This window comes from Mus musculus, chromosome 7 (genome assembly GCF_000001635.26).
Source record: "Mus musculus strain C57BL/6J chromosome 7, GRCm38.p6 C57BL/6J".
NCBI lineage: Eukaryota > Metazoa > Chordata > Mammalia > Rodentia > Muridae > Mus > Mus musculus.
In genome coordinates this window covers 80725584-80749780 of record NC_000073.6, presented here as the reverse complement: position 1 = coordinate 80749780, position 24197 = coordinate 80725584, and the positions used below count along the sequence as shown (strand labels likewise).

The following is a 24197-nucleotide window of genomic DNA, read 5'->3' as shown; positions in this document are numbered from 1 at the left end:
CAGTTTAATCTCCCCTCATCCCTTCCTCAGCACGTGGTGACCCAGGCTCCAGTGTCAGCACTCAGGAGTCCTGGGCAAAAGCCTACCTGCGCTGTACAGTGTGACTGAAACTAAAAAATCCCCACCACTTTAACACTTTAAAAATGAAACAGAAGAACCCATGCTCCTGTAGGAATGGATAGGGTGAGGGAGTTTAGATTAAACAAATATTAAATTATTTTTTGAAATACAGTGCTGCTTGGGGCTGGAGAAATGGCTCAGCGGTTAAGAGCACTGACTGAGCCGGGCTTGGTGGCGCACGCCTTGCCGAGGCAGGTGGATTTCTGAGTTTGAGTCCAGCCTGGTCTACAAAGTGAGTTTCAGGACAGCCAGGGCTATACAGAGAAACCTTGTCTCGAAAACCCAAAAAAAAAAAAAAAAAAAAAGCACTGACTTCTCTTCCGAAAGTCCGAATTCAATTCCCAGCAACCACATGGTGGTTCACAACAATCCGTACCAAGATCTGGCTCCCCCTTCTGGAGTGTCTGAAGACAGCTACAGTGTACTTACATATAATAAATAAATAAATCTTTAAAAAAAAAAAAAGAACTACAGTGCTGCTTAGTTGTAGTTTGAGTCATGATTGCTCTCAGCTGAGCTCACGGAGTTAGCATGGTTTTTCGCTGATCTTGAACTTGTGGCCCATATGATTCTCTTTTGCCAACCTCCCGAGTAGCTGAGACTCTAGGATTGATTTTTCCCCCCCCCCCAAAATTTCTAACTACAACATAGCCTCTTGTCTTTGCGTCCTTAGGGATTTTGGCCATCGGCTTGATTAATGAAGCCCTGGATGAAGGGGACGCTCAGAAGACTCTGCAGGCCCTGCAGATCCCTGCAGCCAAGCTCGAGGGCGTCCTTGCAGAAGTGGCACAGCACTATCAAGACACGCTGATCAGAGCAAAGAGAGAAAAGGCCCAGGTGAGCCACCCCCCACCTCTACCTCTCCATCCCCCATCCTTGCTGAAGTTGTTAATTGAAATATAAGATCCTGAACAAGTCAGACAAAGTATTCAGTTGTATAAACTTTCAGAAGCAAATGTACCTGTGTGATTAATGTATAGCAAGAGTTATCAGCACCCCAAAACTCTCACTCATGTCCCCTCTGTCCATACCCATCCACTCCCCATTTGGTGGCCCCCACTATTGCAGTTTTAGACACTATAGTTGACTTTAGCCCTGTATTTAAGTGCATCCATACACTGTGTGCATCTCTGTGGCAGGCCTCCTTTCTCTAACACGCTAGTGACGTTCATCCACACACTGTTGTTGTGTACAATCCTGCTGTGTTATTGTTTTCTGTTCCTGGAAGTTCTAGATTCCGGGTTTTTGACTTCTCAGTTGGTTCTTCTTTGAGAAGCCTAATCCGTACCTTTTGGTCGATAGATGCCTGTAAGTGGTGCTGCTCAGTGATGGAAAGCTTGCCTCTCGTGGATAAGGCTGTGCGTCTCGTCCCCTACACCTCAAACAAAACCCAAAACCAGTCATGTACAGATTTAGGACAGCCATTAGTGGGTCAGAGGAAGAACATAGAAGCTGAACTTTAGTGGAGAAAACCATAACTCTTGCTTTACAATACTTTTATTAAGATATAGTTCACGGGGCTGGAGAGATGGCTCAGTGGTTAAGAACACTGGCTGCTCTTCCAGAGGTCCTGAGTACAATTCCCAGCAACCACATGGTGGCTCACAACCATCTGTAATGACATCTGACGCCCTCTTCTGGTGTGTATGAAGATAGCTACAGTGTACTCATTTTATACATAAAAATCAAAACAAAGATATAATTCTCATACCATGTAACTCACCATTTTAAAATGCATGTCAGTGGTTTCCAGTATAATGCTAGAATTGTGAAACACTCACAATCACTGTTAGGGTGTTACCATCCACAGAAGAAACCTGTACCTCTTAGGGGTCCCTCATTGCTCAGTCTCCCCCAGCCCCAGGCAACCATCAGTCTCCTGTTCTATGGGTTTTGAATTCAGAACACTTCATATGATGTATTGACCTTTGTGTTGGCTTCATTTAACTTTGTGCAAGTTGTAGCCTGTGAGTGGTGGCATTTGAAGCATTTCACTTGCTGTGGAAAGGAGAAAAGGCGTAAGGTGACTACAGGGAGCCTGGAGGAACATCCTGGCGCACACACTGCACTTCGGGTAGAATTGTCTTTTTTTAGGCATTTGTTAGCTTCCAAGTCCTACAAACCATCTAGGGAATAGCGTTAAAAATAGTTATTGAATTCTAAATTTAGCAAGCATAAAATTGTACTTTAAATTTAGTCTGTAGCTGGGTGTGGTGGCACATGCCTGAGCCCCAGCTCTGCCGAGGAGAAGCCACATCAGGAATTCATGCTCGCTCTCGGCTACACAGTTAGTTCAAGGCTAGCTTGGGCTCCATGAGACCCTGTCTCAAAAGTCAAAAACAATCAAAACCCCACATAAAGTATTTCATGTGCAGTTCTCTCGGTGCTGTCTTTGTGTCTGTGGTGATCCCGGGGCTGAGAGAAGTTTTCCAGAGAAGCCGAGTCTCCTGGGCCCTTATTTTGTTGTGCATCCTTTGTCACTGGCTCGACGTTACCCTGCCACCCTGTTGCAATACTCACTTCTCTCTCCCCTTTTCTTGTTAACTTTCCCACTAGAGCATCAGAACTGACCTGTCTTCAAGTTGACTTTCTCCCTCCTCGTACACAATCAAATCTGCTTGAGTTATTGTACTTTCTGTGTTTAAGAGTGTGGTTTCTCTCTGTTGATGCTCCTAGGTAATGTTGTCATACTTTAGTGCCTGCCGCAATCCCCACTAATTCTTTAACATATATAAAATAGCTGATCCGAGTCTTGGCCCACAAGTTCACCTTGAGGCACTTCAGTGGTAGCATCTGTCTGTCGTCTGGTGGGTTTGTATGTCTGTCCAGTCCCTGCATGCCTTATTTTTGTTGTTGCTGTGTGTTTTATTTGGCAACAAAACATTCTACTGATAATGTGTTAACTGCAGAAATCAGATTCCTGCCCTCATGCATCACTTATTTGGTGTTCTAGGGTTTTTGTTGAGATGGGGGCTTGCTTCAGTGAGATTGCAGGTGCACAGCTGTTCAAGGCGTTTCTGAATTCTGTGAACTGTCTTTGTCATGTACATGCAGGAAAATCTCCCTAATCAGCTTGTGATTTGCTAACAATTGGACAGGTGTCCTTGAATCCCTAGACCCTGTAAAGCCTCCCTGCCCTGCTGAGGGGCCTCCCTGCCCTGCTGAGGGGCCTCCCTGCCCTGCTGAGGGGCCTTTGTGCTTTCCGCTCAGTAGGCAGGCTGTTTACAGCTGTGCAGCTTTCTCTCCAGGCTTGGTCAGACACGGAGCTTAGAGCTTTCGATTTTATTGGAATATAATTTGCAGGCCATATGATACATCATTATAAAATTTGTGTCATTGCCTCCCCTATGTTCACAATCACTTATAGAAGAGTCTCTGCACCCCATCTGTACCAGGTGTGGCCCTCTCGGTTCCCATCCAGGTCAAGGGTCTCACAGCTCACACCTCTTCTCCAGATTTGCCTTCTCAGTGTTTTTGGTTAGTGGTGGTGGTGGTGGTGGTGAGACTGTACATTATCACCACAAGCATCAGTGATGCTAAACAGCTGGGGAAGGCCCTGGTCATCCAATGAGGATAAGGGATGGGGGGGGGGGGAAGCACTGGTGACCTCCCAGGGAGCACCAGATAGGTTGTGGGAAGATGGAACAGCACCGAGCTCACGTTCTTTCTCACTCAGTGGGAAATGCCTTTGTGTCAGCTCTTAACTGTTACAAACCTTCCTTCATCTTGTCAGCTTACAAAAGCTAATCCATGCTATTTTTAGCCAGGATTTTTAGTGAGAAGTTTCTTAGAAGTCCCGAGTCTGCCATTTCATTTCTTTCCTTACTTGAAGTTGGTGCCTTTGGAGCACTTTGTAAGAATGATCACCAGTCCCTGGGTAGGAGAGTCTTAATGCCCAAGGTGAGCATCACTTTACTATTATGTACATGCGTGACTTTTAAAACTCTCTTCCCATCTGTATACACATGCTTGTGTGTAAGCCACCAGGAACTAGTTAGAGCATATGCCAGACCAATTTCTCTTCATTCTCTTGCCTTTCATACCTTAGCTCCATTGTTTGGTCCTTATGTGTGAGGATTATGTGTGAAAGAAAGGTTAACCGTAGCTCTTTGTTTTACCCTGCATGGGGCAGTGGGGGATAGGACTGTGAATAGTCAGAACGCTTGCAGAGCGCTCTCTCCCTGCAGGGGAAGGCTCTCCCTTGGCCTCCCAGCTCTGCTGTTAGCTGATTCTTCTTGGAATGCATGTGAGATCAGCCTAGCAGTGAACCCGCAATGGCTGGATTCCAGCCCACGGAAGTGCCTTTGCTTTGGTCGTAGCGTTTGTGGGCAGTTTCTCTTGCAGACTAGGACCATCCGCCCTGTTGCCTCTGACTTCTCAGCTCTTGGAGTCACAGCCTGTGGCTGCCGCATTGTGGCTTCACCCTGCAGTTGATGTTAGCATTTACAGTACTTTGAGGACTCGGAATTGTGTGTGGCCATTCCCCATCTTCAGTATATGTAACATGAACACATGAGGAAAAATATTTGAAGGGAGACAAGAAACCAGCAAAGGGGGGGGGGATCAGGGAGGGTGGGGGTGAATAATAAAATGGTATATGCATCAGAATCCTATATTGAACCCTTACATGTTAGCTTAAGGAAAAATAAACTATAGCAAGAGTGAAACAAGCCAGTTCTGCTCCATCACCTCTGACACAGGAGCCCGCTCAGACTGTACAGCTTTTCTGGCTATCTCGTCACCATTTATTAGAATCCTGTGTGTGGACATGTGTGTTTAGTTTCCAGCAAATGATTTTAAAATGAAAGGCTTAAGCAGGGCATGGTGGCATACACTTTTAATCCCAACTTTTGGGAGGCAGAGGCAGAGGCAGGTGGATCTCTGTGAGTTTGAGGACAGCCGTGTCTACAGAGTGAGTTCCAGGACAGCCTGGGCTACACAGAGAAACCCTGTCTCAAAAAACAAAGCAAAACAAACAAAAAAGAACTCTTGCAGTAGCAGTAACTCCAGGTTTTAAATCTGAGAAGGAAAAGGATCCGGTTACATAAGACATAAGCGTTGGTTGTATTGGAGAATTTGAGCTGCCTCTGTGTGTGTTTCAAGGGCAAAGGAAGCTTTCTGGACCTTGTGTATTAATACACATACTCTGGCCTTTGTCATACGGTACAAGTCCCTGGGCCCCTTCCCAGTGTACCTGCTCCTGCGCCCTCCACGGCTGTCAGCTTCCTGAACAGTTTGAGTGGCCTTCATTCATTCATCCATTGCTTACATTGGAGCCATTTCCTGTTTAACTTTAGGGCAGGGTATTTGATGCCTGGCTCTTTTCATTCACTTAATCCACGGCTCATCTGTGGAGCTTTTTCTTCTGTAGCTGAGCCCCAGAAGGCCCTCATCACACATACCCTGATGTTCACCATGGCTTTCGTACTGTTTTGCTTTCAATCATATGTAGGAAACACAGGATGAGTCAGCTGTGTTATGGTTGGATGAAATTCAAGGTGGAATCTGGCAGTCCAACAAAGACACCCAAGAGGCCCAGAGGTGTAAGTATCCATGTGTCTGTTGTCTGGCTCACGTGTAGGTGGAGGGTGAGGTCAACAGGTGCTGGGCAGGGTAGCTGGCCAGTAGGTATGCTGGGTGAAGTCATGTGAACACAGACAGCCCCTAAATTGCTCCATTAATAACTCTCTTCCGAGACAGTTGCCTTAGGAATCTCTGCCATCAATGAAGCAGTAGACAGCGGTGATGTTGGCAGAACCCTGAGTGCCCTACGTTCTCCCGACGTTGGCTTATATGGAGTGATCCCCGAATGTGGGGAAACGTACCAGAGTGACCTTGCTGAAGCCAAGAAGAAGAGACTGGCAGCAGGTGGGTCATGGGGGGGTACATATGTCCATGAGCTAAGCCCTTGAGCATATCAGGAGACAGATGTAGGCCAAGATACGCAGTGTGGATAAACAGTATTTAGGCTCACTTTGCAGGAAATAGTCCTAAACTCTGAACGCTTGTAGATAGCTGCGTGAACTAGACCAGTTTTATTGAGAGCGTGGAAAGGATCCGAGATACTTGGCTGTTCGCATTTCCTAGGATGTCAGCAGCTCTGACTATCTGAGTCTGTGGACGGCTGACAGAAGTTCACAGCAGAGAAAATGTTGTAGCTCTCTCATTCCTGAACGGTAGTGCTGAAGGGTGCATGGCCCGTCTTTTCTGGACGGTGTTTTGACTGCAGGATTTAGACAGAGGAGTTGTAAGAATAGTATGATTGGTTCTGTGATGGACCCTCCTAGGCAATATGACATGCATGACATAGACCAGACATTACTCAGCCAAGGCCCAGGGGACACACGAGATGTTCCTTTACTGTTGGATCCAAGGAATAGGTTTTAGAAAGTGTGTAGGTTCTCAAAGCTGACCAGAGTAATCAGTGTGGGGGTGTGGCTCTGGGTTACTGTCTTTCCCCCTCTGTTTTCTGCCAACAACAGGAGATAATAACAGCAAGTGGGTGAAGCACTGGGTGAAAGGCGGGTACCATTACTACCACAACCTGGAGACGCAAGCAGGAGGATGGGCTGAGCCCCCAGACTTTGTGCAGAATTCTGTGCAGCTTTCTCGAGAGGAGATCCAGGTAGGCCACCTTTCTTCTCACAAGAAAGACCTGAGAGAAAGTGCCTCAGGGTTACTCTTGGTTCAGAGGAGAGATGCTTGTGGCTGGTAGTCCTGGACTCCAATGTAGACTGGGCAATGAGTAATTCTGAAGTAATCATGCTTTAGTGGTTTTGGAGGTGATGAAGTCTGAGATGGAAAACATGTCAGTTGTACAACTCAGTGAGTTTCACTCTGTGGTTCTTAAAAGTTGGGTGGCCCAGGGCTCTGCCTCCTGGCCTTTCATTGTTGGGGAAACATCAGGCCCAGAACAGAGCCAAGGAGTGCGGGCAGAGACGGGGCTCTAGCACAGTACTGTCATGTTAGGGAAAGTTTAATTCTGTCCTGGAGGAAGGCAAACCAAGAGACATTTTAAACAGGTGAGGAAAGAGGAAAGAATGTTTGGGACGGAGAGGGGAAAGTCACTGAGGGTGGAAAAGCCAGGACCTTGTGTGGAAAGATACACATGCGGCTGTCTGATGGGGGTGCAGCCGAAGGGACCGCAGTGAGGGAGGGACCAGTGCTGGGCTGAGGACCTCCTTAGGCACAGCCAGGCCTAGACAGTGCTTTACATGTGGGTCCTGAACTGATGTACAGGACGGGAGTGATGGTCCTCCCTGACTTTAACACATGACCTAATCTCTTACTCCTGTAAAGCCAGTGACTGGCAAGGACTGCACCCCCCATACCCGACTCTGCACTTGTCATTGTATGGGACAGGCACCCTTCAAATGCCCTCAGGAGGGAAGTCTCTCACCGGCATGTTATTGCTTAATGTCTGTTACCATCCTCTCTGGTTCCCGCGAGTCTCACAGTTTCTGTTATTATACTTATCCAAATCTAAAGTGCTGGGTGTGGGGGTTGATCCCGAGGGTCTAAGGCAGAGCTTGGGAGGCCACATTTCTAACAAGTTCCCAGGCAGTGTTGCTGCTGATACTCTAAGGACTGCTTGTGAGTATTGGCCCACATACAGAGCATGTCTTCCTTACCCAGAAATAAAAAAGAAAAGAAAACCAACCAACCATGACAATTCACATCTTCAATCCCAGCTCTGTGGAGGCAGAAACAGGCAAAACTCTGTGCATTTGAGACCAGCTGGTCTACATAGTGAGTTCTAGAACATCCAGGGAGACAGACAGACAGACAAACCCTGTCTTCTAAAAAAGAAAAGAGAAGGCAAAGCCCGTAAGGTTTCTCTGATTTGACCTAACCTGCATTCACACCCTGTCTAAGTGCCTTGCAAGTTAGTATGCCCCAGGACTCTCTCTGTTGCCATCCACTTGTTAGCTCCCAGGGGGAAGCCTGGCATCTTTAGTGAAAATGCCTGCCTTGGTATCTGGCACAGTCTTCGCATTGTCAGATGCCGTTAGGAAGTCTCTGCAAACCCTCCTTGCAGTTCTTTGCAGACCTCTGCCTCTGAGGCCCCTCAGAATCTCTCCTGCTGCCTTGTCTCTGCTTCTTCCTTGGCCATCGGCCCTCTGTCACTCCTTCACCTTATGGGGTGATTAGAGAGGACACTGTCAGGCACCAAGTCCAACACCACCATGGTCTCATTTGAACCTGTGACCCTGTGTGTTGTGACCCATACCGCCATATCTTAGACCTTCCCCACACCAAGAAGGTGACCTTCCATCTAGAAGCCCAGATACTTCAGCCAGTGAGGCAGAAGAATAGAAACTGAAGTAAGGGGTTAAAAGGGGCTGGTGACACTATGGACCTCAGCCGTTCAGGGAGGGTATGGTGGCCTCGGGACATCAGAGCTCCAGGAGCCTGCAGGCTTGGTGCTCCCTCATTAGAACATCCTCAAGGACAGCTTGGAGTGCTGCCCACCAGAGGGAAGCAGAGAGAAAAGGGAGAGCAACAGGACGTGCTCTCAGCTCCCCCTTGTGAGCTTTCCAAAGCACTTAACATACCGAAATTTTGGTGTGCATGCTAGGGCCCAAAAAAAAAAAAAAAAAAAAACGTCTCTAATACTAAGGAAAGAAAGAACAGGCACTTTGGCAGGTAATCGGGTACATGGACATTCCTAAACCTCCTCGCAGCTGAGCTGCTGCCTCAGTCAAGCCCAGTCCCTCTTACTGGGGTCACAGTAGAAGCATTCTAACTCCCCTCATTCTACTCGCCTGCAGATTCTTTCCCAGTGTGCTTGTGTGTGCACACGTCTGCATATGCATATATAATCCTATAACCTACACATATAGCCTATATATAAAACATATATAACCTGTAATTGTGGTACTTGGGAGTTTGAAGCAGAATGATAAGAGATAAAAGCTAGCTCAGGCCACATACCAAGACCCCCATCTTAAAAACAAAATAAAAATAACTGTGTGTGTGTGTGTGTGTGCGCGCGCGCACGTACGTGAGAGGGGAGGTGTTTGTGTGTTGGGGGATGGCACACATGAAGACAACTTTTTCTCTAGTCTGTTAGCTGTTCTACCAACCGTGCTTTTTTTTTTTGTAAGATTTATTTATGTATATGAATGTTTTATCTGTATGTATACCTGCATGCCAGAAGAGGGAGGGCATCAGATCCCAGGGTAGATGGTAGTAAATCACCAAGTGGTTGCTGGGAATTGAACTCAAGACTTCTGGAAGAACAGTCAGTTGGGAATTGAATTCAAGACTTCTGGAAGAGCAGTCAGTGCTCTTAACCTCTGAGCCATCTCCAGCCCAGTGCTGTTTTTAAAAATAAATTTGATGATTTTATTCCTCTATTCAAAAGTTTTCATCAGTCGAAGCCCCCTGGGCTGCTGAGCAGTGTGCGTTGGGGGGTATCCTGCATACTTTACTTGTAGATTTTTCACTAGTGCTTTGTGCCAGTGTGGATGGGGGTCATGGATACAGGAATGAGGAATGAATTAAAGGCCTAGCTTTTAATTACTGAGTTACTAATTAGTGAGTCAGCCTGCCCCTGGGACCCACACCTGAGGTCTTCGTGCCCAGTCCTCAGCTGACTACTTGGCCATCGGTGGATGGAGAGTGGAGGCAGCTGTGGGCTCAGGTGATGCTCTGTGTCTCTTCTCTTGTCCCCGAATGTGACCAAATGCTTTTTCAGAGCTCCATCTCTGGAGTAACCGCTGCATATAACCGAGAGCAGCTTTGGCTGGCCAACGAAGGCTTGATCACCAAGCTGCAAGCCTGCTGCCGTGGGTACCTCGTTCGACAGGAATTCCGATCCCGGATGAATTTTCTGAAGAAACAGATCCCTGCCATCACCTGCATTCAGGTACTTCCTACAGCGAGCGGGCCTCTAGAGCAGGAGGAATAAACTGTCACTCTAAAACTGAATGTGTGAGTGTGTTTCTGTGACCTCTTCTCTCATATGTGGACAGTAACCTTCTGTTTGTGACATTACATTACTGTGCTTTGGTAGCAAGAAGCATTAGTGAGCACCACGTCTGTGGATTGTACCTGCACCTCTGTAGTGCATATGATAGTGATATATCCTAGTCACAGTAGATAAAACAATAGCGCTTCAGTAACAGTAATGGAGAAATTGAATTAGGAATTTGGCTCCATTGCTGCTAGACACTGTGGGTCTCTTACGTTTCCTTATCTGTGAAATGTGGTACACTACTGTGTATCTCCCTCACCTGTAACAGTAAGGGTGTCAAATAAGTGAATCGATGTGACTCACTTTAAGATGTGACAAGTGTGGACGAGGGATACAGCTCAGTGCAGAGCACATGCAAAGTGTACACAAGGCCAGGCATTAGGTCCCCAGCACCAAAGCCCCCAGACAAAACTGTGTGTGCTGTTGTATCAATGTCAGGGAAGTAGAACATGACGGCTGTGATCTCAGGGAGGTGTGGTCTCTTCCTACAGCGTCATCAGGAAATTGTGCTTGGAGAATAGCAAGCTGAGGGTTTTGTTTGTTTGTTTTAACTTTCACCGATTCTTTGAAAATAATGCCATGTATACTGTGCGGTGCCTTTAGTCACAGTGGAGAGGATACAAACAGAAGAAGGCATATCAAGATCGGCTGGCTTACCTGCACTCCCATAAAGACGAAGTTGTGAAGGTATGGTAGCCCAGCAGGGTTTGTCCATGTGGGGTGCAAGCCTGACGTGTTAAAAAGGCCGCTCTAAGTTCCAGGATCCCTTTTCCACAGATTCAGTCCCTTGCCAGGATGCATCAAGCTCGAAAGCGCTATAGAGATCGCCTACAGTATTTCCGAGACCATGTAAGTAGCCTAGGACAGCAGGCTGCTCAGGTGGCATCTTCTGTGTATGTGATGGCCAAATGAGTAAAGAATTTCTTCTTTGTCCCTTAGATAAATGACATTATCAAAATCCAGGCTTTCATTCGGGCCAACAAAGCTCGTGATGACTACAAGACTCTCAGTGAGTAGCCATGGCTCAGCGGTGAAGAGTTGAGGCAGTGCTTGGGAGCCCTCAGGTCCTGGGCGCGCTCCACGGATCTCTTTGGTTGTCCTGAAGGCAAGGCTTGGGAAGGGAGCCACTTGTGATTAAGCCCCCTTGCTAACACGTGGCTAGCTGTCTTGCTGCTTGCCGATGTAGCCCCTGTGGTAACAGCAATAACCCGACTACGGACTGCACTTGACGATTGTCTGAGCACGTTCAAACCTAAGCATTAATATCTCGTGTGTCACTAGAGCTTTGAGACAGTACTGACCCGTCTCAGACTTTGGAATGTTTCCTGGTAACTCAGTGATCCATATTTTCTTTGTCAGTCAATGCTGAGGACCCGCCTATGATTGTGGTCCGAAAGTTTGTCCACCTCCTGGACCAAAGTGATCAGGACTTCCAGGAGGAACTTGATCTCATGAAGATGCGCGAGGAGGTCATCACCCTCATCCGTTCCAACCAGCAGCTGGAGAACGACCTCAACCTCATGGATATCAAAATCGGACTGCTGGTGAAGAACAAGATCACGCTGCAGGTGTGCACGGGGCCTGCCTCCCTCTTCCCAGCAGAGGGTGGAGTCCAGCCTTGTCTAACAGGGAGTGTGGAGTCCAGCCTTGTCTAACAGGGAGTGTAGTGGCTGATATATATATATATATATATATAATTTTTTTTATAGATAACCCTTTTCTAATTCCACCAACTATCATTTTCTGTTCTTTTTTTGCCTACTTAGAAACTAAGACTCCATTTCCAGATTTTTTGGTTCAGTGAATCATCTCATTTGTCTGCCTGTTATCTATGCTTTTATTATAAATAGCATCCCAGTGATGTCCAACTATACTGAGGACTGGTTAGTTTACGACAAGTTCTCTAACTGCTTACCGTCCTATCCACATGGCTAGGACTGCAGACTCACCACTCTGCCCAGCTGACATTGTTTCCAGAATTTTGTTCTGGGTGATTTTGTCCTTTAGGGCTTTAACTTTAGATATTTCGAGTTTAGGGTATTTATTAATTATTTCATTTATTTGGGGGTTGGATACGTGTAGATGTCACAGAACAAGTTGCAACTTGTTCCCGTCTAACATGTGATATCGCCCTGGTTGCCGGGCTTGGCAGCAAGCACCATTACCTATTGAGCTTTCTCACCAGCCTCCCCCACCCCCATTTATTTGTTAGTTTATATGTCTATGTTTTGCCTGCTTATCTATCTATGCATGCCTAGTGCCCAAGAAGGCCTGAAGAGCGAGTCAGATCTCCTGGAACTGGAATCACAGATGAATGTGAGCTGCCGTGTGGGTGCTGGGATTTGAACTCAGGTCCTCTGGAAAACAGCCAATGCTCTTAAGCGCTGAGCCATCTTTCCAGCCCCCACCAGCCTTGTTTGTTTGTTTGTTTGTTTGTTTTTAAACCTTGGTTGTTCATTTGTTTCTTCGTTCTTTACAGTGTGGGAAATTGACCCAAGGCTTCACACATACGAGGCTGAGCTACATATCCAACTGCCCCTAGTTGCTTCCTACCCAGCTTTGTGTAAATTTTACTTAGTGACAGTATCTTGATCCGTTGTTCACATTGGATAACCTGGTAGCCCTTTTTCTTGACCTCTTGAGTAACTAGGATTACAGACGCGTGCCATCATGCACAGCTAAAGAGTATGTTTATGTGTTTGTTTATTGTGTTGTTAGACCTGAAGCCAGGGTATTGGGCATGCTGGTTGGGCACTCTGCCCCTGAGCTGTAGGCCTGTCCCTTAAGATATGTATGCCCTTAGTTGGTGGCATGCTTGAAGCTGTGGGTTTCCCCTCACAGACTGCATAAACTAGGCATGCATGGTGTTACATGCCTTCAGTCCTTGCCCTTGGGAAGTGGAAGCAGGAAGATGTTCAAGGTCACCTTTAGCCACAGAGTAAGTTGAAGGCCAGCATAGGGACAGGAGGCCCCCCCCCCCTTTTTTTTAAGAGTCATGATTTTTAAGATCAACTCCTAGAAATTGACTTGCCAATTACATGGACATTTTCCCTCTGATCCCATGGGGAAATCCATGGCGTGGGTTCTTCACACAGGCGGGTGGCAGTAGGAGCTTGTGTTGTGGGAAACAGGATGAAATCGGCCGTGTGGTGGGATGGGCCAGCGTGGTGCATGCAGCTGGACAGGTGCACAAGTCCTTCCTCACAGCGCCCGTGGTCTCGTCTCTGTCAGCCTTTTGATCAGCCTGTTGGTTTTTGTTTCTAGGATGTGGTTTCCCATAGTAAAAAACTTACCAAAAAAAATAAGGAACAGCTGTCCGACATGATGATGATAAACAAGCAGAAGGGCGGGCTCAAGGCTTTGAGCAAAGAGAAGAGGGAGAAGCTGGAGGCCTATCAGCATCTCTTTTATCTCCTGCAGGCAAGTGGCTCCTGGGTGGCTTGTGTACAACCTGGTTGACTGACTTCTCCGGGGGAACCTCCCACAGATCCCTGTAGGAGTCCTACCTGGTTTCCACTGAGGGATATGTGAGGGGCTGTCTTGTTTTCCTTCTGTAAATTGCAATCCTTGAAGTTTTACAAAGCATGAGCTTGGGAGGGGTAAGTTCAGGAGGCCTCGACCTTAGCCAAAGAGCTACAGGCAACTATGCTGAGAGCAGGAGAAACGGCCTTCCCCAGGGGAGAGTGGACTAACTCGTTATCCAGTACCAAACAGTCAGCCTGAAGATACACACACACACACACACACACACACACACACACACACGGACACACACGCACACACACTCTCACACACATGAATACACACTCACACACACACACACGCAACACTATACAGACTGAGCAGGTTGTAACTATGTATTTATAGATCAACAATTAAAGAAAAAGAGGCCATGAGTTTGCGAGTGTAAGGGTGGGTGTATAGGAGGCATTGTGGGAGGAATCAGAAGGGAGAAATAATAAAATTATACTTTCAAAATTAATATTTAAAAAAGACAATGAAAAGACAAGCCTAGAAGTTTCTGATGTGTTGGCTTCTTTTCAGACCAACCCTACCTATCTGGCCAAGCTGATCTTTCAGATGCCACAAAACAAGTCCACCAAATTCATGGACTCTGTGATCTTCACGCTGTACAACTATGCATCTAACCAGCGGGAGGAGTACCTGCTGCTGCGGCTCTTCCAGACAGCTCTGCAGGAGGAGATCAAGTACGGAGAGGGAGGGCGGGTGGGCCTGTCGCCAGAGATGCTCACAGTTCAGACGCAGGCAACCTTTGCCTTTCCTTGGTCTCAATTTATGAGAAATACTGTTTTTAAAGTATCTACTTTTTAATAGCTAGTATCAAGTATTGTTAGCCTCCTACCATGGCCGTGCAGTCCTGAAATCCCAGCATTCTAGAGGGTGGGCAGGAGGCTGATAGTTAACAGGATTAATGCCCAGGACAGGTCTTCACACCACGGTGTCTTAGTTAGCTTTCCATTGCTGTGAGGAGGCACCGTGGCCAAGGCAACTCTTATAAAGAACAACATTTAATTGGGGCTGGCTTATGGATTCTGAGGTTCTGTCCATTATCATGGCGGAAAGTGTGACAGTGTCCCGGCAGGCATGGTGTTGGAGGAGCTGAGAGTTCTACATCTTGTTCTGAAGGCGAACAGGAGAAGATTGACTTCCAGGCAACTAGGATGAGGGTCTCAAAGTCCAGCCCCACAGTGACACCCGTCCTCCAGCAAGGCCACTCCTCCTAATAGTGCCACTCCGCAGGCTAAGCGTACACCACACAAAGCATTACTGTGTCCAGTGTGGTCACCTGTCCATCCCTGTCTAGTTTCCCCATCATTTAGAGGCACGGAAGACCTTTTAATCTTGCAGCTGAACTAGACAGTAGCTAAGTCTCAGCAGTTACTACTATAGCATAGTTGTTACAGTTATGAATGACTCTTGAGAGACAGCCGGGAGTAGCTGGCAAGATGGCTCAGTGGGTATAAAGTGCTTGCTACCAAGCCTGATGACGTGAGTTCAGTCCTCAGAGCACATGGTAGAAAGAACTGACTCATTCTCTGACCCTCGCATACATTCTGTTCTAGATAAATAACTATACATAACTTTTAAAAGGAAGAATGGGCTGGTATGGTGGCTGTAATCCCAGCATTCAGGAGGCCAAGGCAAGAAAATCAGAGACCCTGTCTCAAATGAAACAAGTATTGTCAGGAGGCAATGACAGAGGCAGGAGGATTAGGAGTTTGAGGCCAGCCTCAGCAACATAGACTATCTCGGGGAAACGATGTGACAGTACTGGTCCCGATGTGGAGCTCCGGCCATGACTCTTACACCCGAGTGGGCAGCTACCAGAAGGTTCTGGGAATGCTGGGAAATGCTTCCAGGGGAAGACTTGACCTGTTTCCATAAGAGCATCTATAGGTCGATAGATCCTGAGGTTAGTTTAAATGTTGTTTGTGTTTGGCATCTCATAGGTCAAAGGTGGATCAGATTCAAGAAATCGTGACAGGAAACCCTACGGTTATTAAGATGGTTGTAAGTTTCAACCGTGGTGCCCGGGGCCAGAATGCCCTCCGGCAGATCTTGGCCCCTGTCGTGAAGGAAATTATGGATGACAAGTCTCTCAACATCAAAACCGACCCTGTGGATATTTACAAGTCTTGGGTTAATCAGATGGAGTCGCAGACAGGAGAGGCGAGGTTGGTGCTCACAGCCCCTTTCTTTTGTGTTTGCTGTTTTCGTATCTGTTTAAAAAAAGCAGTTCCTTCTGATTTGCAAAGTAATGATTGTTCAAAGGACGTTTCCTGTCAGGCATGATGGCCCATGTCCACAGTCTCAGCACTTGGGTTCTAGAGGCAGAAAGGTCAGTCTTAGCTACACAGTGAGTTCCAGGCCAGCATAGACTACAAAGAAATACACATGCGCGCGCGCACACACACACACACACACACACACACACACACACACACACACTTTCCCTTTGAGAACTATGCTGTAAGTCGTCAAATTGATAATTCCCCTGTTTAGCAAATGCATGTAGGATCAAACCTAACAGTGAACGAGGCATGGATAGCAGAGCGCAGTGGGTAAGGCTCTTCTTCCTGTGTGATTCTGGAGAAGTGAATTTCCTCTCAAGTCCATGTGAACATGGAGAGAACCAGCCCCACGTGTGCTTTGTGCCTCACACCTCTCCCCATCACCATCGTCATCACCACCATCATCATCGTGAATGAAACAGACTTCTCCCCTTACCCATTCATAGCTTACTAGGGAACAGAGACAACAAACAGGTAAATAAAAGTTACAACCAAGGAAAGGTTTTTAAAACTTTCTGTAAGGTATCTACCCGAGTACAGGAGAGCGCTAATGCTGGCAGGCATTAGGGAGAACCGTCTGCAGAGGTGGGACTTCTTTTAGCTGGACCTAGAGGATGAGAAGGTAAGTGCTAGGTGCGGAGTGTGCGTGACTGACCGCCCTGCCAGCTGGCTGAGGGCCTAACAACCGGAAAGGATCTGGCTGTAACTGAAGCAGTTGAACAGCGAGGGGCCCTTGGCCCCGTGCAAGAGGGAAGGGCGTGAGGGTGAGTGGTGATCTCTGCCTGGGTAAAGCTAAGCCAAATGAATGTCTTAGTTATGGGAGAAGAACCTGCCAGGGTAAACTCTGTCCACCGCAGACAGACACAGAGCAAAGGCTTGTCCATCACATCTGGGCAAAGCTGAGAAAAGCAAGTGCAGAGAGCTGAGCCGCTGCTTTTACTCAGGTGGGGGAGGACCAGAGACAAGATGTGCGCAGCTGGGATGGGTTAAATGGCATCGAGCTCACTGGTGCTGGGTGGGGTAGCTCTTCACACCACTTGCCATTTGACCTGCAAGCCTGGCATGGTGGCGCATGTGTGCAAAGCCAGCCCTGTGGAGGATGAGGCAGATAGACTCAGAGTTAGCTGCAGAGTGAGACAACCAAACCATACCAAGCCAAAAATGTGTCACCGCAGGTGAGCCACAAAGCCTTGTGTGGCATTAAGGCACGCCATTGAGTTCAGTGTTCTGTCAGTCTGTCATTGGGATTCTGATCTTTTTCTGGGCATCATGAAACTTTTCTCATGCTGGGAATTGAACCACTCAGCTAAGCTCTAAGCTCTCCCGACTGCCTCTCCTCGCTCTGCCTTTGTCTGTCTGGGAAGCTGGGCTTGTCACCCAGGCCATTCTTAGATAGCAGCCTCATGAACACAGCTCAGGGTCACTAAGTTATTTTCTTAGATGATCAATGAGTCAGTTGGTCATTTACAAATCAGAATCCTACTGGCCAGTTCAGGATTTTTTTTCCTTCTTGTTGCCTGTAAGAAACTAGTGTTTCCTGATTTCCATAAAATGGAAATTGAATGCTTTTTCAGTACCAGTGCCTATGAGGTGTGTGAAGCCACCAGCATGTAAGCATCATGGCTCCCAGCCTTTCCCATCTACTTAGCCTCCCAACACAGTGCTTTATTGTAAATTACAAATGCCGTCCTGGAACTCAGTCAGTGTGCTATGACAATCATGCCCTGCCTGCTTATCTCGGCTTGCCATAGTGACCAAACCCAACCTGCCACTCACTGGTAGTTGAAGCAGATGAAATTTAATCTATCAGAATTCTTGAAATAGAAATCACTGGGCTCAATCAAGATGCCAGCAAAGAACATCTATCCGTTCCTTGGCTTCTTCAATTTCTGGTGGCCTTTGGCCCTGACTGACCTGTGGCCATGTGATTGTAATCTCTGCCTCCCTGGTTGCCTCTCCTCCCTTCTGCATACTAACTCTCCCTCTGTCCCTCTTATTAGGTCACCTGGTTTATATTTAGGGAGCACTTGGATTATACAATAATCATTACTCCTTTGTTAACCTTGAGAATACCAGAAGCCTTCTCCCTGTATTTGTCTTCTTTCAGCTCCTTGTCTCTATTTCCTTCCTGTTAAGTATAGGCCCATGTTGTAGCACATCTGTCATTCTTATGCCAGTCTCAGCCAGTCTGTCTGTCTGTCTGTCTGTCTGTCTGTCTCTCTTTCTCCTTTCCTTTTAGACAAGTCTTTATCCTAGGCTGGCCTTAAATACCCTATGTAGCTGAAGCTGACTTTGAACTCCCGATCCCTTCACCCCCACCTCCCAGGCATGAACTGTAGAGCCTGATTTATGTGCTGTTGGGATTAAACCCAGGGCTCAGTGTGTGCTAGACCGACAGTCTGTCCACTGGCCCATACCCCAGCCTCGTCTGAAGCCCAGTGCTTCAGTTCTGCGTCTGGCTGTCTCCCCTGACATCCAAAGGTGCCACGTCATTGGCTATGCTGTGTCTCCAGTGCCTGTGGGTGTGCCTGGTCTGCATGGCTGCACCCTCGTCTCTGTTCATACTCATCGTTTCTGGGTCAAGCTGGGACGCTGCTTTCCCACGTCTCTCATCTGTGTCTGTCTGTCCATCTTTAATTTATTTTTTACGATGAGCCTGAGTGGTCTTTCTCAGTGTATGTCTGTATGTCTTTGTGTGTGTGTGTATGACTGTGTTGGGGTGGGGGGTGGGGAGTAAGTGAGCCCATGGAGGTCAGAGGATAACTTTGTGAAGTTGGTTCTCTGTCTACGTTTCTGTGGGTTCTGGGCATGAAACTCGGGTCTCCAGGCTCCATAGCAACACCTTTACCTGTGAGGCATCTCCGTGCCCCAGAACTTTTACCTTTCAGTGGCTACTTGCGGCTTCTGAGCAAGTCCAGACTTAGTGCATATAGGATCCTCCAGGGCCTGATCCGTGTTAGCTTTTTCACTCCCTTTTCTCTTCCTTCTGTTCCTCCTTTGTATGTAACACTGCACGTACCCCCAGAAGACCCTTCTCCTCTGCTCTCTTGTCCTTGGGGTCGGGCGCCTTCCTTCCTTTCTCCGGGCTGAGAAGAGGCTCTTTCTCTGACCTGCAGCAGTTCTGATCAGCTCACTGTTTATAAGCATTGCTAGGGGTTAACCTGGGGTCATGGGTATGCCAGGCAAGTGCTATATCACTGAGCTAACCTCTAGCCCATATAGTATGTTGATGATTACCTACCTGCTCATAGCCTCTGCTGCTGTGAGAGACTCAGGAGAAGGTATGATGGCTCCCCTACATTTTGTTGCTAAGTGCTTATCAGGGTGTGACACATGATACAAGACATCCAGATCACAGCTTGTGCAGAGGAGCCTAAGTTAGCTAAGCTTCCTGGATCCTTCTATTTATAAACAAGACAAGCTCCTGCCTCGAACTATTCCTGGGGGTCGATCTAACATTGCTGGGGGTCATTTCTGTTTTCTCAGCAAACTGCCCTATGATGTGACTCCTGAACAAGCCTTGTCTCATGAAGAAGTGAAGACGAGGTTAGACAACTCCATCAGGAACATGAGGGCCGTGACAGACAAGTTCCTCTCAGCCATCGTCAGCTCTGTGGACAAAATCCCGTGAGTGCCATCAGTTGTGACTCCAAATAAAGCCTGGCTGGTGGCATACTCTGTGGCCTGACCTCACTCCATTTTGTCCATCCCACAGTTATGGGATGCGCTTCATTGCCAAAGTCCTGAAGGATTCCCTGCACGAGAAGTTCCCTGACGCTGGTGAGGACGAGCTGCTGAAGGTAAGACTCTGAGAGCTACCGGGTGCCTGCCCTCTGCTGTCAGATGCCCAGTGACCACAGACCAGCAGGAAGTGCCTGAGTGTCCTCCACTGTGAGCCTCACGAGCAGCTGTAACTAGAAGACGGTGCCTTCTAAGCAGATAGTTTCTGTTCATCTTCATCTTTAAAGGCACTGTGTACACTAAGTATAGGTAGTGGGAAGTTTTCCTGAGCCCTCTTTTCTCTGGAGCATTGCTCCCTCTGCTGGTGGCCAGGTGAATAGCAGCGAGCGCAGTGCTCTGCTGCGGATTCCCTGCTAACTCTTCTTACTTGGCTATACTCCCTCCTACTTGTGTTTTTACCTTTTAAATCTGAACGCTTCTCTCTTCTCTCTCCTAGTTCTGTGCTTTCCTACAGTGAGGCCTCGATTCTAGACTTTCTGTCCAGGTGAATTCATTTTATTTTTTTTCTGGAACTCTAGGGGAGATTCCATGATTGTCCTTGCGTTCCCCTGTGGAAGACATGTGTGCTGAGTGAATCTCATTTCATAGGCATGAACGTGGCCTTTGCAGTCTGTGGCATGTGGGCCGTGGGGGTTAAACAGACAGTAGCTCATCTAAGGACTTACTTTCCCTGTGCTACATGGCTTCCAAAAAACCCACCTACAAACCCCACAGAGGTGGTCGACATCAGCCTGGGCTGCTGCCGTAACATATGAACTGAAGGCGTCCTGGAGCGTTGGATCACATACCTTACAGTGCTATTTATATGTTCTAAATCTGTCCCTTTTTTCATCTCTGGTGCTAGTTTTCAGTTCTCTTCCCCCCTTCACACATCCCCCAGTTTATTTGGAATTTTAGGTCTTGAGGTATATGTGTGCATGTGTGCATGTTGCTGTATGCTCTTTGTTTACTTCCTCACAGGATTATATCTTCTCATTTTCATTGCTAGCAAAGCCAGGTGTGGTTTCCTCAGTGGGCTGCTCTTTAATGCCGTGCTTCTATTTCAGATTATCGGTAACCTGCTTTACTACCGATACATGAACCCAGCCATCGTCGCTCCCGATGCCTTCGACATCATTGACCTGTCAGCAGGGGGCCAGCTCACCACAGACCAGCGCAGAAACCTGGGCTCCATTGCCAAGATGCTCCAGCACGCGGCGTCCAACAAGATGTTTCTGGGCGATAATGCCCACTTAAGCATCATTAATGAGTATCTCTCGCAGTCCTACCAGAAATTCAGGTAAGGGACAGAGTAGACGACTCAAAGGTCTGTAGGTGTGTTTTCATCTGAGTGGTTAACCTTCTCCTCACTTCCCCAAGTCCTGAGTTGCAGGATGTGAGTGTGTGTATGCGTGTGCATGTGTGTGTGTGTGTGTGTGTGTGTGTGTGTGAGAGAGAGTATGAGTGTGGTGTGTGTGTGTGTGTGTGTGAGAGAGAGAGAGAGAGAGAGAGAGAGAGTATGAGTGTGGTGTGTGTGTGTGTGTGTGTGTGTGTGTGAGAGAGAGAGAGAGAGTATGAGTGGTGTGTGTGTGTGTGTGTGTGTGTGTGTGTGTGTGTGTAAGGCTCAATGGCTCCAGAAATGGGTGCGTGCATCAGGAAGATTCTCATATGCAGTAGATAGTAGTATTTGATATAAAAGGAGTGTCTGTGCATTAAGCCCATGCTCACTATAATCAAGAACTGCAGAGTGCTCTTGATATTTGGAAATTAACACTTACTTTTGAATGTAGTGCCTGGAGCAGTTCCTTAGAGGTGAAGCGCACAGGTGTGTGAGGGCCATTTGAAGTTGTGCTTGAATGCTTGTTGTGGGTGGAAGCAGAGCTGGCAAGAGAACTGTCTCAGCATCCCCAGGCTGCCGGGCAGGAATTGAACAGCAAACACGTGGCCACTTTTCTAGACTCCCACTGTCGTGTGGCTGGTTTGTCTGAACACAGCACTGGAGGGGTCTGTGTGCCCTTTCCTTAGCTGCCCTGCCAATGCCACCTGCTGGTGTTTACTTTCAGACGGTTTTTCCAAGTGGCTTGTGACGTCCCAGAGCTGCAGGATAAATTTAACGTGGATGAGTACTCTGACCTAGTCACCCTCACTAAGCCAGTTATCTACATCTCCATTGGCGAAATCATCAACACCCACACTGTAAGTGCTTCCCCTTAATTGCTTAGCTGCATCCCTCTGCCCTTAATGACTCCCTGGCACCTGCCTCCTCTCTGATGGACGGCCAGGCATCTCGCCTTGCTGTGATCTTAACTGACACCACAGCGCCTTGGCTTTTTCTCTTCCTTTGCTCTGCTGCTCTTTGGTGGTGCTAGAACTCAAATCCGGGGCCTACTGTGCACTAAGTGCTCTGCCCCTGAGCTGCACCCCAGCCCTGCTTCATACTCAAAATATCTACTGCTCTGCAAATTACTCCTAAGCCTCCTGCCTCAGAATCATCCACACTGACACTGAGAAGTGATGTTTGCCAGCCCTGTGACAGGTATCCTGATCCACAATCCCTCGGAATGGACTCCCAAAGTGCATTGTGAGCACAGACGTAGTGGCTTGGTGAAATGCTCTCTCTTATACCAGCCATTCGCCTTACTCCTCTCACATGACCTAGAACACCAGCTTCTTCCTCTCTGCCTGTGGATTTTTCTTTTGGAAGCTCTCTGTATAGACTTTTTAAACAGTTTCCTTCTCCCTTTGGGGACATGTAAATCAAGAATTACATATATGATGATGTATGTACATGTTTGATGGCATTTCATGTCCTGTCCCCTCTGAAGACATTACCAGGGATCGTAGCATGCCTGGGGCTTTGTTGAGTGGCAGGAAGATAATGGCAGTGTGGCTCTGGGTGCTTTTTCTGAGTAAGAAGATACTGCATGTTGGCAGAGTTTAAAACCCAGCACTAGGAAAAAACAAAACAGCTAGCCAAAGCGACCTTTGTCCCTGGGACACTGAGAAAATCCCAGTATATCGCTGAGCAATTCAGTATCGTTGGATTGGTGCTTGCCGGGTGCAGTGATGACTTTAGTTTGCGTCCCATGCTTTCTTACATGGGAGCATTGGATCTTTTTTGACCAGGCCAGGAGTTTTACAACACGAGCGGTTGGTTCTGTGAAGCCCAGTGTGCTGCTCAGGGCCTCACGCTGTTTACTAGGTTAGCTTGTTTGTCCTCTGGATGTGGCAGTTTCGTTGTTTGGTGTCTTTTGGTGGGGACAGAGGGTTGAGGGTGAAAGTGGGACCAATCACTGGTTCGTTACAGCTCCTGTTGGACCATCAGGATGCCATTGCTCCAGAGCATAACGACCCCATCCACGAACTTCTGGACGACCTTGGGGAGGTGCCCACCATTGAGTCCCTTATAGGTAACGATCTTAACTAACTAGCCACTGAAAAGCTGAGAGAAGGACTATTGTCGTTGTACCTCTGATTTTGCCCTGTAGCAAATTCTAGACACATTGTAGGAAACAAACCAGCATAGGCCCCATCTGGGAGGAGCTGAGTCCAGTACAAGGTATTTCCAAAGACAAAGACAAATGTTAGCATATGTAATTTGAAAGTATACATTTTCCTAAAGAAAAGACTATTTTGATAGAGAATTTTGATGTTACATTGTTGAATTTTTTTTTTTTTGATAAGGGGGTCAGAGTTGGGTGGAGGTGTATGTCTCACTTTATAGTCGTATCTGGCCTGGAACTCGCTAGAAGACCAGGCTGGCTTCAGACTCCCAGCGATCCACCAGTCTCAGCTTCCCGAGGTCAGGGATGAGAGTTGTGCATCACCGTGTCTGGCAAAATGATCCCCACATTTATGAAGCTACCGTATAATGGCTTTTCCTTAGCCATTTGGCATATTGGCTTTTACTTCCCAGTGAAAACTGCCTGCCACACTAAGTGTGTTGGTTTATCAAGAATCACATTGGGCCTGAACCATATTTATTTGTATTATTTTCCCTCCAAAGTGTTTATTGCATTGATTCTTTCTACACTCCCAAAACTGCAGGAGAAAGCTGTGGCAATTCAAACGACCCCAACAAGGAGGCTCTGGCTAAGACGGAAGTGTCTCTCACGTTGACCAACAAGTTTGACGTGCCTGGTGACGAGAACGCAGAGATGGACGCTCGGACCATCTTACTGAAGTGGGTACTGAAGGGAGAAGGGAGTGCCTTGAAACTGTATTTGCTGGGCCTCACTTGCCCATCACAGTCCTCAGCACCCTGCACGGCGTTTGGACTTAGTTTGCTGGTATTGTACAGTCACAATCTTGGGAATTCTTCCCTGCCCCCGCTCCACTGTGGGTCCCTGCTCCTTGTGCAGCACCCCTGTGGAAAAGCATCTGTGGGGTAAGGGTGCTTCAGCTGCTGCTTAGATCCGGTGACAAGGAGATAGAACATACCACCATGTTGAAACACATTCCCATCTCGTTACAGTACAAAACGTTTAATTGTGGATGTCATCCGGTTCCAGCCAGGAGAGACCTTGACTGAAATTCTAGAAACCCCAGCCACCAATGAACAGGTA

General features: G+C 47.5%; 1 protein-coding gene across 4 annotated transcripts in view; it reads left to right on the top strand.

Annotated features, from left to right (window-relative positions):
* The window catches only part of Iqgap1 (IQ motif containing GTPase activating protein 1), a 103967-nt gene that overhangs the window by 65769 nt on the left and 14001 nt on the right, over positions 1–24197 (top strand). For 2 of the 4 annotated variants that reach the window (XM_006540950.4, NM_016721.2), the window contains 19 exons: positions 794–957; positions 5573–5663; positions 5821–5988; positions 6603–6745; positions 9821–9991; positions 10703–10786; positions 10877–10948; positions 11039–11108; positions 11459–11667; positions 13364–13519; positions 14144–14307; positions 15571–15795; positions 19399–19539; positions 19628–19712; positions 20700–20932; positions 21696–21828; positions 22940–23042; positions 23680–23815; positions 24107–24194. In XM_006540950.4, the coding sequence (XP_006541013.2) occupies positions 794–957; positions 5573–5663; positions 5821–5988; positions 6603–6745; positions 9821–9991; positions 10703–10786; positions 10877–10948; positions 11039–11108; positions 11459–11667; positions 13364–13519; positions 14144–14307; positions 15571–15795; positions 19399–19539; positions 19628–19712; positions 20700–20932; positions 21696–21828; positions 22940–23042; positions 23680–23815; positions 24107–24194 (2636 nt within the window). Of the gene's footprint in view, positions 1–793; positions 958–5572; positions 5664–5820; positions 5989–6602; positions 6746–9820; positions 9992–10702; positions 10787–10876; positions 10949–11038; positions 11109–11458; positions 11668–13363; positions 13520–14143; positions 14308–15570; positions 15796–19398; positions 19540–19627; positions 19713–20089; positions 20138–20699; positions 20933–21695; positions 21829–22939; positions 23043–23679; positions 23816–24106; positions 24195–24197 lie in introns of those variants that run through there. The other 2 variants (XR_001785567.2, XR_391347.3) reach the window with 2 other exon arrangements.